Source organism: Podarcis gaigeae (assembly GCF_964106915.1).
Source record: "Podarcis gaigeae genome assembly, chromosome: 3".
NCBI classification, from domain to species: domain Eukaryota; kingdom Metazoa; phylum Chordata; class Lepidosauria; order Squamata; family Lacertidae; genus Podarcis; species Podarcis gaigeae.
Window position 1 is genome coordinate 5,234,638 of NC_139680.1, and position 19,706 is coordinate 5,254,343.

The 19,706-nt window shown below is 41.0% G+C and overlaps 1 protein-coding gene across 2 annotated transcripts in view; it reads left to right on the plus strand.

Annotated features, from left to right (window-relative positions):
• Positions 1-941: 941 nt before the first annotated feature.
• Positions 942-19,706, plus strand: part of LOC310840470 (cytochrome P450 2K4-like) — a gene marked incomplete at its 3' end in the record, with an annotated part of 49,794 nt that continues 31,029 nt past the window's right edge. Inside the window, exons 1-6 of one of the 2 annotated variants that reach the window (XM_083730499.1) lie at positions 942-1,302; positions 2,225-2,387; positions 3,318-3,467; positions 4,142-4,302; positions 4,839-5,012; positions 15,135-15,282. In XM_083730499.1, coding sequence (XP_083586625.1) covers positions 1,120-1,302; positions 2,225-2,387; positions 3,318-3,467; positions 4,142-4,302; positions 4,839-5,012; positions 15,135-15,282 — 979 coding nt within the window. In that variant the 5' untranslated portion in view covers positions 942-1,119. The remainder of the gene's footprint in view (positions 1,303-2,224; positions 2,388-3,317; positions 3,468-4,141; positions 4,303-4,838; positions 5,013-15,134; positions 15,283-19,706) is intronic. The other variant, XM_083730498.1, reaches the window with a different exon arrangement.

A 19,706-nucleotide genomic window follows, 5' to 3' on the forward strand; every position in this document is an offset into this window, starting at 1 on the left:
TGTAGGTGAGTTCCAGAGTTCCATTCTTTTGGCTGATATGGTCTTAAAGGGAGGTTTAGACCATATTCTAGTGCATTGGGTAGTGTTAATTTCATAGCCTATGTTGTGCTCCCATTGTTCTTTGATTGTGTCAAGGGGAGCTGTGGGATTTTGGAGCAATATTTTTTATATTGTGGATACCATCCCTTTGCTGTGTCCCTCTGCTGTCAAAAGAAAGTTTTTGAAGGTGGTCAAGGGCCTAGTGGCTGCTGATTTTACTGCTGGGTTGTTTAAGAAGGCATGTAGTTGATGGTGTGTTAGCCAAGGTATTTAGGTGTCCCCTAGTTTGTCTTGGATTTCATGTGTTGGTATGGGTTTGTTGTTTTCGTAGAAGTCTCTTGGCTTGCCAGGTTTTTATCTGGAGGTTTTTTCTTCTTTTCTGTTTGGCTCTGGAGGCCTCCAGATCTTGGAACTCTGCTGGCCTTTCGATGGGATCTGTCAGGTCCCAGTGGGGTCAAGGCCACTGAGGAGATTGGAAGGTGCAACCTCCCTGGTTGTCGTGTTGGACCCCGTGCTAACCTACTGGTTGTGGCAGTGGCCGGATTGGCAGTGCGGGCACCAGCCAGGCAGTGCCATTGGTGCTTGTGGTCCTCAGAGGCTCTGTGCTGCTGTGGGGCTTCCCATCTTGCCTCGGTGGAAGTCCACACTGGTGCACTTTCAAACATCCATCCCTAAATGCAGTTCAATTATTACTCCAAAGAATTTCACAATGCTGCCCTTTACTCCCATTATAACAGATTAATTTTACACAAAATCTGGGTGACAGGTCTGCATCCAGGTTCAAGAGAGTTTGAATCTGTTCTGGAAAGCATTAGTTTGTGGAAGTGGGCAGTACCCCCTTGAGTAAATATTAAACTGAAAGGCAAATCATCCGAGATACAGCTTTGAATAGTTGTGGAGGAGAAGGAAAAATTGGAGGGACAAAGCAGGACATTTTCAGTTTTACTGGGTGGTTTAATGACTCACTAGAGACAGTACCTAGCATAATATATATGCTGCTCACTGCAAGACATTGTCCTCGACCAAACTGCACTGTAGCTTTCATTATAACCACTGCAAAAAAGTGCTTGCTGAAACAAAATGGATTGGGCAGAGCCGATTCCAGCATTGTTCCTCTTTATCCTTATGGTTTCCTTTGTTTTGAAACTGGGCCCTTTCTGGAACAAGAGCTCCCAAAATCTTCCACCAGGTCCAAGGCCTTTACCTCTCATTGGGAATCTCCACATCATGGATCTGAAGAGGCCTCACAGAACTATGTTAAAGGTAAAGCTTCCAGTTCTAATCATGGCAAGGCTAAAAGATACTGGGGCAGCCCAGTCAGATGAGCAGGGTAGAAAATTACTACTACTACTACTACTACTACTACTACTACTACTACATATTACATTACATTTTGTTCTTTTAGAGCCTATAAATCTTATCTCCCCTTTGTGTGCTATAGAACCTCCTCTTATCTTTCCCAATAAATAGTCATAGGAGCTAGTTGCAATTTATAACTGGTAATTTGAACAAGATGACTGGGGGTGTCTGGTGTCGAATCCCATTTGACTCTGCCTCCATTTTCAAGGATGTAAAAGTGTCGGTGCAAACCTTGCCCAGCCCAACCTCCTTCTTGAGCCTATCTTTCTAAACTAGGTTTGAGAGGTGCCATTAAAGGTATAATCACTTTTATCCTTACAACTGCCTATTTTGTTCTGGTTTCCTGAGCATTCCTAGCAAATATTTGTGCTGCCGCACCACAACTGAACTCGGTGAAAGGGCTGAGCTGCTCTATCATGAGTCCAGCAAATGTTGCTGCTACAGCTATTAGTAGCAAATGTTTTGAAGAGCATTGAGGCATAGACAATGCTCTTTTACTTTATCATTATGTTATTTGGATTCTGTTTTGCAAAGATACAAAAAGGGAATTCATTCCACAAAATTACTATTCTTAAGTCATATGTTTTCAGCTCGGTCCAAGGCACAATAATATGGAAGTAATTTCTACTGAGTTCAATAGTAGTTATTGAAAAAAAGCTGAAAAAAATAGTAAAACTTTGCTACTAGATTCTGTGGAATGTATAGAACAGTCTTTTCTCTTAGGTAAATGTGCAAGCTAATGCAGTCAGTTCTGTCAGAGATTATTTACATTAATATATTCTTTGGGTATACTCTGTTTCCCATTTTTTCTTCCATTGAATTCCAGTTGTCAAAGCAATATGGTCCCATCTTCAGCATCCAAATGGGACCCCAAAAAACTGTGGTGTTGGCAGGATATGAGACAGTAAAGGAGGCTCTGGTTAATCAGGCGGACGCATTTGCAGACAGACCCATCGTTCCATTATTTCAAGGGCTTGCACAAGACTTTGGTGAGGCACCTCCCTTTTTATTGAAACTGGTAATGTGAATTGTGAATAATTGTCAGGCTACAGGTAATTGGCTTCCTCCCCCCATGGCAGTAGATAAGCAGAACAAAGGAAACAGAGTCTTCTTACCAGTTAGAATTCTTCAATAATCATAGCAAGGGACAACAAATGCCTCCCGCTAGAATGGTGGTGCTCCTAATTAAGGCTCCCCCCCTCCCCCTGCCATCCCTATCCATCCACGTCACTCCTTCATCTCATAACCTGAGCATGTAGTTGCTGTGCTTTCTGTTCGGAGATTTTCTGAGCCCTCCTAGATCGAGGGGGGGGAGGATGTTATCAAATGACTGTGAATGTGTAAACCCTCTCTTTTCCAGTGTTTCTTCTCCTAGCTCCATCCAGTATTTCCCAGCTTTTGTCTTCTCAGCTATGCCCCTCTGCAAACCACCGATCTAAATCTATACTGTCCTCCTGCTCCTGGGGAGATTCAGGGTGAGGGGGAAGAGGCAGCTCCCACCATTCCTCCTCATTGTAGTTCTCCTCAGCATGGTACATGACAATAATCGTCCCATGGAAAAGTAATGCCACACACCGGGTGGAAACTGACTAACCATTTTCTGGTCCAGCCTATACAGAGAGGAAACATGAAGGAGGCATAATGTCTGCCCATGGATTACAAAGTATCAAGCTGAGTGCTGCTGGGACCCCTGACATGTACAAACAATCCTCTACTCTATCCTCTCTATCTATGTGTTCTCAGGTCATGCTCTGATGGCACATCTACCAGCTACTTTGTCAAAGCTCAGAAGTCTGAGTCTGAATGGGAGAATAGCTGGAACACATTCTCAGTTCCGTGGAAGAAATGCAGAACATAATTTATTGATATTTTTGTACAATGACCATGCAGACATGAAACCTTTCTTCCCATCTCTTCAGGTATAGTTCTGTCTAATGGTGAGAACTGGAAAGTGATGCGGCGGTTTGCTGTAAGCACATTGCGGGACTATGGAATGGGAAAGAGGTCCATCGAGGATAGAATTGTTGAGGAATGCAGTGTCCTGATAAAGAAATTTGAATCTTACGAAGGTGGGTTGTTTTCCTCTGATGCATAGCTACACTACCATAGTATCGTGTTACATATTCCTAACTTCCAGAAGCACAGATCCCAGTGTGCCTCCAGGGGTGAAGTCAAACCACTGCATAAGCATAGCACTTTAAAGGTGCTTAGAGTGTTGAGTTCCACAGGGCTCATCCACATATCCTCTTCTCCTGTTGCTTTCCCTTGGGAAAAACCACGCTGTTGAGCAATTTGGGCTTTCTCCAGTTGCCATTGGTTCTGATCTACTGCTAAAGAGTGGTTTTCCCCCTTGGAAAGGAGTGGGGGAAGGGAAAAACTGCTTCAACCATGCCTAGAAAGCGTGTGTGAAGTGGAAGTGTGGATGAGCCCATACTTATCGCTAACTCCAGAACTACAGTTCCCAGGGTTTCCTATGGAGACGTAATCGGTCTGTTTCTTCTGTAGTGTGTAGATTATACTCCAATAGCTGCTGTGACTTCCAAGCCCCTTTAAGCATTTCTTAGCCCAGCTATGGCCACATCCAGCAGCACTTAAGATCAGTTTCTTTGATAAATGAGGTCTACACATAGGTAAGCTGCCAGTAGGGATTTAAGGCAACAAAGAGCAGACTTAAAAACAATGCCCTTTCCATACTTGGAATTTCAACAGAATATTTTTGTTTAACTGTCATATTTATGTATAGGAAACCCGACTGAGACCACCACAATTATGAATGCAGCTGTTGCCAATATAATAGTGTCCATACTACTAGGCAAGCGATTTGATTATGAAGATCCCACATACATAAGACTTCTGAAGTTGACTAATGAAAATGCCCAACTTTTTGGAAGCTCTTCAGTCATGGTAATCTATTTTTTTCCAATTAAAACAAACAAACAGTTGATTGTAATAACAGTATATGCAAAGTGGGCAGGGAAACATGTTTATAGTATATTGTTCAGGTTTCACCACAAAACACAGAATATTGGTCTCTTGAGAAACCTGGTGATGATTCAAAATATTTAGAAAACTCACATAGCACAGTCATCCCATAACTATAATAAAGTCTCTTTTGCGCACACCCTTTCTTGTCTCACTGCCATTGGGACTCCAAGGACAAGGGAAAACAAGTGATAGTTGGTTCCATGATGGCTCAGAAGGGGCCTCCCAGGGCAGATCTCCCTCTCTGAAGGCGAACCTCCAGAGGAGACCCTTCATAGCCTATTATTCTGGGGTTGCACGTAAATTATGCTATGCTGAGTTACCCCATCCCCCATTCCAAATGCCATTCAAGAGCTTTGTGTTGTATTTGGGCAGCCATGCTTTGAGACGCAGTTGAGAGAACTGCATTGAGCTTTCCTAATGTCTCTTTTCCTTTTTTCACATGTTTATCCTTTCAGCTGTATAACATGTTTCCTGCTCTTGGTTTTCTATTGGAGGCTCCTAAGACTTTCAATCAAAACAGAGATGAGCTGTTTGCCTTCATAAATGCCACCTTCATCAAACACCTCAGAGATCTGGATGAAAATGACCAGAGGAGCTTTATTGACTCATTTCTTATCCAACAACAAGAGGTAATGGAGTCTTTTAAGTTGGCCCAGAATAAGCGTTGCCATTTTCAATTTGTGTTTGCAAGTGAATGCATAAGGAGTAGTCAGGAAGTCTCACTTCAGAAGGGACCAACCTGGCATACTTCCTACCATTTCCCAATAGTCAGCCATTGTTAATGTGTTACAGAAGTTGCCTCTGCAAGGTCAAAGGTTGCATGCTCAACAGCATTTCTGAAAAAAATTCCCTGGGCGTATATGAATTTCCAGGGGTGGAATTATGTCAGACTGACCATCAGCTGCTGCAGCTTCTGCCAAGAGAGATAATTATGCAGTGATAAGAGGTAATCGTTGCCAGACTCCCTTTTGATACAAGGGGGATGGGAAAATGCCTTGTGTGCTGAGAAGAAGGCGTTTTTCACACTGGAGGAAGTAGGAAACTTTGAGGGTGGGGAGGCATCTTGGAGCAAGGAAAAAACATTGGCCCATGCACTGACCAATCACCCTTAAATTAGGGCTTCAGTTCTTTTAACCATTACTAAGATTGGAAATGAATATGAATTGGAGTTTCTGTTTACCAATTAATTAGCACCCAGAAAAGGAAACAGGTGGTTGGGTGACGACAGAGTTCTAAATAACAGGTTGGGAATTTTTTTTTTTTGTAATATTTTTTATTGAGTTTAAGAAATACAGAAAAAAGAATAAAGGATAGATGTAAGAAAATAGAATAGAAGAATAACAAATTTCCATGTTCTTTTTTCATCAAATCTAAAGGACTTCCCCGCATCCTCCAAACCCTGCGTTCTCTGTCATATAAAACATCAGCAATTTGTTAACTTATTTCAAAGCTTATTGTATCTTCCATTTTATCATGTTCCCTGATTTCAAATATACTGTAACCCAATTCTTGTACGTTTTGTATTAAACACAATAAAGTTGTTTCATTATTTTACCTCTAAATTCTTGTGTCTTAATTTTCATTTCATTAACTTACATTTGCTGAAGCTAGAGTTTCCTAAAAGGTGCATTTTTTTTTTAACATTCATACAGCTTATAGTGTTTTTTCAAATAGTCCTTAAACTTTTTCCAGTCCTCCTCGATTGTTTCTTCTCCCAAGTCTCGGATTCTGCCAGTCATTTCGGCCAATTCCATATAGTCCATCAACTGCGATTGCCATTCCTCCAGCGTGGGTAAATCTTGTGTCTTCCAATATTTTGCAATCAGGATCCTTGCTGCTGTGGTAGCATACATGAAAAAGGTTCTATCCTTCTTAAGCACTCTCTGGTCCACCATGCCCAGCAGGAAGGCCTCTGGTTTCTTAGGTAAGGTAAATCTAAGTACCTTTTTTAGTTCATTATGAATCATCTCCCAAAAGGCCTTCACTTTCGGGCAAGTCCACCAGAGATGAAAGAATGTCCCTTCCGCCTCTCTGCATTTCCAACATTTATTGTCGGACAGATGGTATATCTTAGCTAGCTTGACTGGGGTCATGTACCACCGGTATACCATTTTCATAATATTTTCCTTCAAGACAGTGCATGCCGTAAATTTCAAACCGGTGTTCCATAACCTTTCCCAGTCTACAAACATAATGTTGTGCCCCACATCCTGCGCCCATTTTATCATGGCGGATTTGACTGTCTCATCCTGTGTATTCCACTTAAGCAGCAAGTTATACATTCTCGAAAGTAGTTTATTTTTTGGCTCTAACAATTCAGTCTCTAGTTTCGATTTTTCCACTTGGAATCCAACCTTTTTATCTATTTTAAAGACCTCCTGAATTTGCGCATAGTGCAACCAATCTCGCACCTTGGTTTTCAGTTTTTCCAAGCTCAGCAACCTCCAATTGTCTCCAATTTTTTCGATTATTTCCCAATATTTAGGCCAATGGGCCTCCATGTTAAGTCTCTTACGTGCCTTGGCCTCCACCGGTGAGAGCCACCTCGGAGTCTTACTCTCCAATAAGTCTTTATATTTTGTCCAGACCATCAAAATTGCTCTTCTGACAATATGGTTTTTAAACAATTTGTGCACTTTAACCTTGTCATACCACAAATATGCATGCCACCCAAACGCATTATCAAACCCTTCCAGATCTAGGACATCAGTGTTCTCCAATATAATCCAATCTTTCAACCAGCAGAAGGCTGCAGCTTCATAATATAACCTCAAGTCTGGCAGGGCAAATCCCCCTCTTTCTTTCACATCAGTTAATATTTTAAACTTTATTCGGGGCTTTTTGCCCTGCCAAACAAACTTAGATATATCCTTCTGCCACTTTCCAAAACATTCCACCTTGTCCACGATCTGTAGGGCCTGAAACAAAAATAACATTTTCGGCAATACATTCATCTTTACAGCAGCTATTCGGCCTAACAAGGAAAGTTTCAATCTTGACCATGTTTCCAAATCTCTTTTGATTTCTGACCAACATTTCTCATAGTTATCTTTAAACAAATTCAGATTTTTGGAGGTCAGATACACCCCTAGGTATTTTACTTTTTTAACCACATTTAGTTCCGTTTCTTTAGAGAACTCATCTGTTTCTGTGACTGTCAAATTTTTTGCTAAAACTTTAGTTTTTTGCTTATTTAACTTAAACCCCGCCACCCGACCAAAGTCAGAAATTAATTCTAACACTCTTTTAGTACTAGAGACTGGTTCCTGTAATGTTAATACCAGGTCATCTGCAAACGCTTTCAATTTATATTGTTTCACTCCGACCTCAATTCCTTGGACCAACCGGTCCTTTCTAATCATGTTTAGCAACACCTCCAGAACTGAGATGAACAATAGGGGGGATAGGGGGCACCCCTGACGTGTCCCTTTTTCAATTTTAAACTCCTCTGTCACCACATTGATTACTATCAATTTAGCTTTTTGTTCTGAATAGATTGCTTCTATACCATTTTCAAACCCCCGCCCCACTCCCATCCCTTCCAAATTTTTCTTCATGAACATCCAAGAAATATTATCAAAGGCCTTCTCTGCATCAATAAAGATTAAGACCGCTCTAGTGTTAAGATTTGTTTGTAGAAGCTCCAAAATATCAATAATGTTTCTTGTATTGTCAAACAAATGCCTACCAGGGAGAAAGCCAGCCTGGTCCTTATGGATCACTTCATTTAATACTTTTTAAAATCTACTTGCCAGGATATCTGCAAAAATTTTGTAATCCACATTTAGGAGTGAGATGGGGCGGTAGTTCTTAAGCTGAGTCTTTTCAGTTTCTAGTTTAGGTATCAATGTGATGAAAGCTTCTTTCCACGTTTCCGGTGCCTTCCTTCCCTCCATGATCTGGTTACAAACCTCCATCAAGGATTGTATCAAATAATCCTTTAAAACTTTGTAATATTTGGAGGTTAGACCATCAGGGCCTGGAGACTTGCCTAATTGAAGATTCTGAATGGCACTTTCAATTTCTTGCTGTGTGATGTTGCAATTCAGGGTTGTTCTCATTTCCTGGGGTATTTTTTGTAATCCATTAGTTTTAATAAATTGATCCACCTCGGAAGCTTTTTGCGGCCCTTGTGAGTAGAGTTCTTTGAAATATCTCTGGAAACACTTTCTAATTTCCTCAGGTTTCTGAACCATTCTCCCTTCAATCTCTAGATTTGTAACTGTATTAAGCTTTTGTCTCTTTTTCAACTGCCAGGCTAGCAGTTTCCCACACTTATTCGCTGATTCAAAGGATCTTTGTTTCATTTGTTTAATTTTCCATTCCACCTCTTGATTTATCAATTTCGAATATTGCGCCTGGAAAAATTTCACTTCTCTTAGCACATCCTTCGACTTAGGCCTAGATCTTAATTTTTTCTCTCCTTCTCTTATTTTCTCCAATATCTTCTCCTTCTTTTCATTCCAGAGCCTTTTCTTAATCGTGTTTTGTTGTATTAGAAACCCTCTCATGACTGCCTTGCTTGCGTCCCAGATTATTCTTTTTTCCACGGTGGTATTCAAATTTATCTCAAAATAGTCCTTTAAAGTTTTTTGGGCCTTCTTAACAATCTCCTGATCTCTTAATATAGTGTCATTCATTTTCCATCTAAAGGATCCGGTTGTATTTAGTCTCAGTTCCACTTTCAAAGCATTATGGTCGGAGCAAGTTTTTGGGCAGATTTCCACTTTTCTAGTCTTAGGTGCCAGTCCTCTAGTTGTCCATATTTGGTCGATTCGTGTCCATGTCAGATGAGCTTCAGAAAAGAAAGTTCCTTCTTTCCCTAGAGGGTTCTTAACCCTCCATATGTCAATTAAGTCCATATTGTCAGTCATTTCAAAAAAGGTTTTAGGTAGTCTGCCATCTTTCGATATGTTGGCACTTTGTGACTTATCCATGTTTACAGACACAACCCCATTCATATCACCCAACATAATGATATTATTGTAGTCCAAGTAATCCAGCATAGTCTCATGCAGCTTCCTGAAAAATTCCGATTTTCCCTCATTTGGAGCGTATATTCCTAATATCAAAAATTTTTCTCCTTGTGTCTGTATTTCAATCGCCAAAATTCGGCCATGTTCATCTTTAAATAAAAATTTCGGTGACAGGCTCTCCTTTGCATATATCACCACTCCTCTTTTCTTAACTTTATCCGAAGAAATAAATTCTTGGCCTAGTCTTTTATTAATTAGCACTTTTCTATGGAGCCTTGTCACATGTGTTTCTTGTAGGCAAATAACGTCCAATTGTTCCTTTTTCAAAATGTGAAAAACTTTTCTTCTTTTTTCCGGGGAATTTCCGCCATTTATGTTCCAACTAAGAAGCTGCAGAGACATCCTGATTCAATTGATGAATCCTACAATGGGGTGTCTAAGTTTCCCTCTGATCCCGGAGGTGGTAGTACTGGTCCAGATCCAGGTGGTGTGTCTTTTGAAGGTGGTCCCGGTGGTGGTGGAGGCCAAGAAGCTGCAGCTCCTTTTTGCAGGTCCTCCTCGTGGTCGTATAGGAACTTCTGCTGGTCTTCAGGTGATTTAATTTTTATTTTCCTTCCTTTGTAAGTAAATGAAAGTCCTTGTGGAAACTCCCACCTATAAGGAATTCCGTTGTGTCTCAACAATTTAGTCAAGTCTGTATAGGTAGTCCTAAGTTCCAAGAGATATTTGGGTATACCTCTGTAAATTTCAGCCTTTTTGCCTTCTATCTCCAAAGATTTCTTGAAATGTAGGCCTAATATCTTATCCCTCTCTTCTCTTGATCTCAGAATAACTAAGCAGTCTCTGGACTTGTCTTTCTTTACAGATTTTCCCAGTCTAAAGGCTGTCACAATTTTAAAGTCCTTTTCTTCCTCAATTCCCCAGAATTTGGAGAACAAAAGTGTCAGAAATCCCTCTAGGTTGTCTTTCTCCAGTTCCGGCATAGCCCTTATCCTGAGATTACTTTCTTTACTTTTCAATTCTACCAATGACAGGTAGGCTTGTTGTTCCCCTACCTGTCTTTTCAGAGGCCTTACTTCCCCTTTAATTTCATCAACCTTTATATTCGCCTGTTCTGCTTTTTGGTTGGCTTCCACAGCTAATTTGTAGTTTTCAGCCGTAGCTCCTTGCAGTTTTTCAATCGCCTGGGTGTGCTGCGAAACCTGTTCAGTTAATCTGCCAATAGAAGATGTAGCTTGGTCAATTTTTGATGTTTGATTATCCACTTTTTGATTTAAAACTGCCAGTTGTTCCAAAATTTGTTTCAAAACTGTTTCAGATCCTCCAGTTGCCATATCTTCTGTAGCAGGCTGTACAAATTCCACCTCCTGTGCTGTCAGCACAGTTGGGACGGATGATCTGCGATGATGAGTTAAAGTTGTTTGCATAAATTGCCCAGGTTTTTTCTCTTTTTCTTTATCTTTGGCTTTAGCTGCTCTTGTTCTCCCTGAGCCGCTCATTCCACACCTGCCTCTGTTCAAGGTCAAATGATCTTTTGTCCCATGAGAAAGACGAGTCCAAAGTATAAACAATTAAACCACAAAGAATTTCAATAAAGTTCAATTCCCAGGCCACTATACTTCCACAATCCTCTAGGGGGAGTATTTCAAAGTTTCAAAGAAGGAAGGAACTATTTTCTGCCATTGAAGTTCCTATATTCCCCATGTTAAATTTTTGTAATTCCAATGCACAAAAGGAAGGTTTCCAAAGCTTCCAGTTTCTTAAACTCCAGCCACAAGGTGTCAAAGGAGGTCCCAGCAACAATGTTAAACATTAATATCTCAGTCCATGCAACAGTTTAAGTCTCTGCTACAATGTCGTCAGTTTGACAGCAGTTTGACAGTTCTCTTCTATACACTGGCAGCCCGATGACGGGGTTACCCCTTTTAATTCCGTTTAGCTCAAAAATAGGGGGACAGTTCCAGAAGGCAAAAGTCCATAAATTTCACAATTCTTTCCCTTTTCTCCTCAAAGATACACAGTCTATCAATGCACTCTTTCTTCCACTTTACAGTCCCTTTTAAACACTTCAGCTCGCTTCAGAGCCCTTGCTTTGGTCTAATTAGCAGAGTCGGGAGGCGGACTTCCTGTTACTCGCCTCCCGTTTTCAGCCGAATTTCTCCAATTTGGTTAAAAATTTAAACCCCTTACTCACGGGTATGTTGCTCCAATTTCGATGGTTTCAAGAAGAAAGGTCGGCGCTCATCAGCAGCAGCAGCGCGGCTTTGCATCCACGAAAAGAGCGATGAACTCACAGCGCCGCTCCCCCTTTCACGTTCCGGAGCCTCTTAGGAGGCTCCTTCTCCGCTTCTGGGGGGGCTCAAGGCGCCCGCCGAGTCCCACGGCCGCAGGCTCGCTCTGCCTGCGGTTTTTCTTGATGGGTCTCCGCTTTGCCGTAGCGGACGACCCTTTTTCGCGGAGCCCCTCTTCACAGCGCGAAGAGGACCGCCATTGCTGTTTCGCGCCGCCTCCGGAAGTTCGGGAATTATTTTTAAAGGGTTGGAAAAGTTATAAGATATATAGGTCTGAATTAGCTTTTAATTTTCAATCTACACTGTCTGTAGGGTTAAAGCATAAGTGATAAAGAGTTTAGAATTATAATCCTCCCCCCTTGTTTTTCTTTTCTCTTTTAAAAAATTTTCCTCTTTTTTGGTTTCTAGCTCGTCCTGCTGCAAATTCACGGCAGCCTGAGACTGAGCCTCTCTTAGATAGGCAGGGTGGCCATTTGGGAGAGTAGGTGTTTGTACAATGGGGGAAAATGGTAGAAAGTAGAATTATTGGGTGCTAAGACCCAATTTTGGGGCAAATACTGTTTCATGAGAGAACTCTAAAAAGGTAAAGGTAAAGGTACCTGTAGTAATGTCGTCCCCAACCTCTTGCCCCTCCCTTCTCCTGCCTCTGCTCCCCGGCCAGGCTAGGACGCCCAGGGCAAGGTTGGCAGACGTATTACTTTTTGCAAAACAGAACAAAACACGACCCGGTAGGGCTGCCACCACTCCCTCTTGTCCAGGGGACCCAGAATCACAACCCAGGGAGAAGGCTGTGACCCGTTATCCTGGCCGTCCCCCACTCCACAAGCTGCATCCACAGACTTGCAGGCAGAAGTTCTACGGTAGAGCGTAACCAAGCGTAAGGCTAGGACTTAGCTATTCCCTCCGGAAAGGCACGCAAACTAAAACAGTTTCATTCTTAAAAGGTTTATTTTAAAATAACATAAGAAACATGCTAAAATAGCAGGCACTTCTTTTGAGCGTTACAGATAAGAAAATAACAAATTGGTATAGTATGACTAAGTCTACATACTCACAACTCTAACACAAAGATAGGACAGTTGATGTTCTTTAGGACTCTGCTAGTCGAAGGCGATTGAGGATCTCCATCTCAAAAGATGAATAATGGCCTATTAAGCTGGAACAATAGAGCCTGGCATCTTTGCGATTTGCAGAGTAAGGGCAAAGAGCAAAGAGCAGATAATCCTCTGATCTTTTATTCCCAATTCGCAACCTGCGTCGTAACTTTCAAGCCAATCATAAGACTCAAATTATTTTCAAATGCGCCAATGACCAGCTTGCTAGTCAATCAATTTACCTCTTGACAGCTGGGCCAATTTGGAATTTAAACTTTAAATCAAAGGGCTTCCTCCCTCCTGTGGAAATTAGCCAGAAACACATTCCCAAGCAATTCAAGGACAGATAGCATCATTGGGGGGGGGGGGATGTTTACACCATCGAACTCAGGTGTTAGTTCTTTTCATTAAATCAAGACTTCCTTGGTCCTAATAAACCTTTCAGCTGAGGAGTCAGCTAGTCTAGGGTTTTAAAGATACACAACTTCTTTCCCAGGGCCCTTGTGGCTGGTGAAACTCCCACAAGGCCTCACTCCCTTTTGCTTGACCAAAGAATAATTTTCTAAATAATTCTAACTTTACTACAGTACCCCTGCCCGTACGGGCCAGTCTTGACAGACTCTGGGGTTGTGCGCCCATCTCAATCAAGAGGCCAGGGGCCAGCGCTGTCCGGAGACACTTCCGGGTCACGTGGCCAGCGTGACAAAGCTGCATCTGGCGAGCCAGAGCTGCACACGGAAACGCCGTTTACCTTCCCGCTGGTAAGCGGTCCCTATTTATCTACTTGCACCCGGAGGTGCTTTCGAACTGCTAGGTTGGCAGAACTCTAGCAGAGATTTAAAAATTTAAGTTGTTGAAAAGCATCTTTTAACATATGTATCAAATAAAGGTTCTAAACAGCTAAGAAGTTTTAATGTTATTTCACTCTTCTTTTGATCCTCTGCCTCACTTGTGAATCTGCTGGTTGTAATGTGTGCCTTTGTGCCTGCATGGCTGTGCCTTTGTGAGAGAAAAATGCTAGGAATGTATCCCTGATAAGCAAGGACTGTGTAGATCTTAGAAAAAGTGCTCAGTATGGTGAATATCCTGAAAAACACACCACTGTTGGTTGGTGCCGTATGGCAACTATTGAATGAACAATTGGAAGAACTCCTTCCTCTCTTCACTCCCCCCTGACTCCCAGCAGGACAGGCAGACATTACAACCAGCAACTCTATTTGTGTTACAGGTGTTGAAAAGTGTGGCTGAAGGTAGTTGCTATCTCCAAAATATGGAGGGCACCACATTGTCTATCTCAGTTTAATGAAACAGTTCCAGATGAATATGTGGTATTTCTGAGTCATTTTTCCAGTTTAAACTATGAGTAAATACATTAAAGATGTTATGAGATGTTCAGCTGAGAACGATATATGTCAGCAAAAAACAACACTTTATGGTAACCCTGATTTCAGATCTCCACAAGTGTTCACCAGAAATGCTGCCTTTCATGTATGTAATCATAATATTGTTGCAGGTTTATGGGGTCAGTCTGCATGATGCCTGAGTACGTTCCAAATTGTGAGGATCTTGTACCCAGTAAGGGTTAATTCTAATGGAATTGAATCTATTCTTGAATCAGTCAGACAAGTTTCTTTGTGAGATGAGGGCCATATACGTGTCACGTAAATACTACCACTAGTTCCTTTGTCTAAACCAGGCATAGGCAAAGTCCGGCCCTCCAGATGTTTGGGACTACAATTTCCATCATCCCTAGCTAACAGGACCAGTGGTCAGGGATGATGGGAATTGTAATCCCAAACATCTGGAGGGCTGGACTTTGCCTATGCCTGGTCTAAACCAGGGGTTATCAACCTGGTCCCTACCACCCACTAGTGGGCGTTTCAGCATTCTAGGTGGACGGTAGGGGTTCTACAGCACAAGGTGAATCCTCCTTTCACTGAACACTGGTGGGCGGTAAGAAAATTTTACCATCAGGAAAGATGCATTAGTGGGCAGTAGTTATAAAAAGGTTGACTACCACTGGTCTAAACAAAGGCATTTGGCTGAGGAGTTAAGCACCACTATGAGAATCAAAGAAGAAGGAGCTGGATTGCCAAGTTTCCCCAACCTCCTCTCTTAGCTGGTAGATGGAGAGCAACAGCTGTGACTATGGAGAAGCAAGACATTTTGGGATCTTGATGCTGAGCCGCTCCATCTTAGGCTCGGGTTGTATATATGTGTAAATAAACCCTATACCATCATCATCGCATAGTCTGGAAACCTGGAATCTCACTGCTCAGCAAGCAGCAATACTTTGATCATCAGGTCCTGTCAGGTATTCATTTTTATCTCTGCATATGAAATTTTCTCACTCCATTCGTTTTAACCCATTCATACTCTTTGCAACCCAGGAGGAGAAGAAGAACAAGACGAATGCATATTTCCACAACGAAAACTTAACAACTGTTGTGGCCAACTTATTTGGTGCTGGCACGGAGACCACTTCTACCACACTGCGCTGGGGACTGTTACTAATGATGAAATATCCTGAAATTCAGAGTGAGTGCTCTTAATTGGGTTGGCTCCCATTATTCTGAGATATCTTAATTCCAGTTATATGTAACTATTAGAGAGAAAAAATGTTTATAATTTGCATATGTGTGTGTGTGTATGTATAACAACAATTGTTCAGTCATAAGTTTAACATTTCAACCTGGACTCCCTTCTCCCTCTTTCTGTGGCACTTTACATTTCATTTCATATTCCTGCATACTCCAGATTATCTCAACATATTATTTTAGATATATATTTCAGTATATATCCCATAGATATATTGAAACTGCGGGTTTTTTCATTAATCCTGCCAATGTCTTAGTATGTTTACAGTTTGTTTGTAAATATTCAATAAACCATTTCCATTCCTTTCTTTTAAAAAAATAAAATAAAAAATGTTATCTTCTGGTTTTTTAAACATCTTAAACATCTTTTTTATTTTATTGTATATCATTTCCCAGTAAGCTTTAACCTTATTACAAGACCACCACATATGAAAAACGGTACCTCCTTTCTCTTTACATTTCCAGCACATGTTCAAGTTGGATTTATACATTTTAGCCAATCTACTAGGTGTTAAATACCATCTATATAACGCTTTCATATAATTTTCTCTTAAACTATAACATTATGTAAATTTTCTATCCATGTTCGATAAACTTTCCCATCCGGCCATTTCTGTATTATTACCAATAACTATGGATCAGAGCAGGGACGCAGGTGGCGCTGTGGGTAAAACCTCAGCGCCTAGGACTTGCTGATCGCCTGGTCGGCGGTTCGAATCCCCGCAGTGGGGTGAGCTCCTGTTGTTCGGTCCCAGCTCCTGCCCACCTAGCAGTTCGAAAGCACAATTAAGTGCAAGTAGATAAATAGGTACCGCTTCTAGCGGGAAGGTAAACGGCGTTCCGTGTGCTGCTCTGGTGCCGGTTTGGCGGAGCAGCTTCGTCACGCTGGCCACATAACCCGGAAGTGTCTGCGGACAGCGCTGGCTCCCGGCCTCTAGAGTGAGATGAGCGCACAACCCTAGAGTCTGTCAAGACTGGCCCGTACGGGCAGGGGTGCCTTTACCTTTACCTTTATTGTTCAGAGTATCATTGAAGATTTCACTTGTTCTTCCTTTGTCTCCCATTCCAATAATATTTTATACATTTTAGACATCACTTTAACATTACAGTTTAACAGGTCTCTTTCATGTTTCATCCCCAACCCCCTGCTATATATCCTTTTAAAATACTTCATTCAAATGATGATATTGTAATCATGTTGTTAACATCTCTGATAAATCATTATTTTAATTTCAATTCTCCACCTTCTCCACTTAAATTTCTATGTTGCCCAATTTTCCATCATGTTTTTCTTTTTCACCGCTATGGCTTCCAAAGCTGAAAGCCATAGTGGTGTTTTGGTCTCCAACAGGTTTTTATACTGATCCCATACTCTATAACCCAACCCCCCCCCCCAATTATATGGTTTGCATTTTTAAAATTAATTTTAATTGAATTTCTGTTTTATAATATTTAATATTATGATTGTATGGTTTATAAAACCTTTATGTACTTTCACCTTTTCATACCACAAATAAATGTGCCAACCAAAAATAATATCATGACATTCCAAATCTAAAATATGTGGATTCTTTAATAACAACCATTCCTTCAACCAGCACAGACAAGGTGCTTCATAATATTACCTCTTTTAATACAGTTTTCAACCCATTAGCTAATTTGTCTGCAAACAGTTTAGAATCTTGATTCAACAACGAAATAGGCTGATAGTTCTTAACCAGCTTTAGATCTCTATTTTGCTTATGAATCAAAGTTATGCATGCACTCTTCCAGGATTTGGGTAACTTTCCTGTATTCAAAGATGTATTCATAATATCTTTTAAACGTTGTATTAAGTAAACGGTTAATTTTTTATATTATATTGATGAAAGTCAATAAGGTCAGGGTACGTTTCCTAAGTTACCGTTTAAAATTGCTTGCTGTAATTCCATCATTATGACAGGTCCATTAACAAATGACATTTTACCTTTTGGTATCTTAGGTAGTCTGCTGTCTTCTAAATATCTACCCACGTCTTCTAAATTACCTCGTATTAGCTCAATATAGTTCTGTATAAAAACCTCAAAAATTGATTTCTTATTTCTTTCAGATTTTGCACAACTCTACCTCCTACATTTATTCTATTAATGCAGGTTTTTTCTTGTTTCTTCTTTATTTGCCAAGTTAATAGTTTCCATGGCTTGTTAGCCTGTTTAAATTGTTTCTGTTTAAATATTTAATTTCCCCCTCTATTTCTTGGTTTATTATAATTGAATATTGCATTTGCAACATATTGATATCCTGTTTCACTATCTCTTTTCAAGGGGAATGTATTAATTCTTTCCCTTTCCCTTTTATTTCTTGTAAAATTTCTTGTTTTTTCTGCTCTCTAATATTTCTTTGCTATGCGCGTTGCTATGTAACCCCCCCCCCCCACATTACTACTTTACTGGCATCCCATACCACCTTTGATTTTTTTTATATATAATATTTATTGAGGTTTCCAATTATAAACACATAAACACAAACCAACATACAAACATACACAAACAAACAAACAAGTATAATTCCAATCCTTTCTTTCTTGAACCTTATTTCTCCGACCTCCTCACACCTCCCCCTTCTGTATTATAACTTCATTTTTATCCGCTCAACAAATACTTATTTAAAATCTTACATCTATTTAATCTAAAAAGAAAAACCACTTTTGAGTTAATTTTAAACCTTATTCCTAAAGTCGACCCAAATCCCCCTTCCGTGATTTTCCCACCTTCCATAAAGGTTACAAAAAATAAACATATGAACAAGATCTGAACAAATTATATTTGAACACCCTTAGGATTCCCGAGGCCCCCCCCTCCCTTTCCCGGTTGTGGTCTCTAAACCCAATGTCCATCAGTACAGCTATTCTAGCCTGTGTCCCAAACGCCTGAGGCATTTGGCCCTCTCTTAGTTTCTCTCTGCCGGTCTTCTTGACAGTCCTTTATTTACAACACCGACTCTCGAGGAAGCCTTATCACCTTAGTATTCTTTTTTCTTGCCAGCAGGCCTCTGTATTTAGAAGTGGAGCTCATATTCTGTTTCTTAAGTCTTTTGAATCTATATGGCCCTGAAGCTCCAATTTCCATCTTGGATAAATTTATGCTGCCAGGCCTCTGGTCAAACTTAATCTTCTGCAACCTTGTGGCTTCTCCTTCAGTTTCCAACAAGTCCTCATGTGTCTCTTGGGATTTGTCAAAGTTCATTTCCTCAGCTGTAGCAGCCTCTATTTCACCTTCCAAGGCTTTTGGTTCGGAAACAAAAACTTGTATCAATTCACTTCCTGTTCCCATAAGATTGTTGACAGTATTATTCAATGCTGTTGTCGTTGTTGCTAAGATACCACTTTGGTCATGAAGCTTTCCCAGGAGATAAAAAGTCCTATTCAGTTCTTCCAGTATTTTTCCACTGAGTGCCATTTCTTACAGTATCTCAAAAGTCCCCTCTAGGGGGACTCTGTTTACTTAGTATCTTTCCAATTACTCCAAAAGTCCAAATGTAGCTTATTTTCCTTTACTCCTGACAAATTGTAACCAAATTTTAAAAAAGATCTAGCCAGCAGAGTCACCAGAAACAACGTTTCCTTTTATTTCCCAACTTTGACAGCTAGTTTGACAGCTGTCAAAGTCCGTATCTTTTCAACAGGCTCTCTCGCAGATCACTCCCGGTTCCCGGGGGGGGGGGTTGTACTTTAATTTAAGTCAGTTCTTATCCTCCAGCAAAATCAATTGTACAGTCCAATTGTGAAAATATTAATTTTTCTTCCAAAAAGGAAAAGATGGTTCTCTCGACTTTAGTTATCCAATCTTTGCTTTAAGATATCTACAAAGTGTGTGGGGGGGCAGACTTCCTTTTTACCCCTCCCCCGTTCGTACCGAATTTAATTTTTTTTTCTTTTAAAGTCAGATCTCCGTATTACTCACGGGTTGTTGCTTTTAGTCCGAATGTTTAAAGGAAATAGTCAGTGCTCTCCGTCCATGGCATGCAGCTTCGCTCAGCAGGGGAAGCAGAAGACTCTCAGCACCGCGCCACCCCCCGTCCCCCGTTCTGCAGCCTTTAAAAAGGCTCCTTTGCGGGTCGGGGGGAGCGTTAATGGTGCCCGCCGAGTCACCACGTCCACAGGCATTCGCACCTGTGGTTTTTAAGGGTCCCCGCGTCGCCGGCATGGTAGAACCCGATCCCTACTGAGCCGATTTCCTCCGGAGCTCAGAGGGAATCCGCCATTAGACGTTGGCGCTAACCCGGAAGTCCCCATACCACCTTTGAATCTGTCTCTTGGTTCAAATTAATTTCAAAATAATCCTTTAATTTTTTTGCCCCCTTTTTCTAATATTACTTGATCATTTA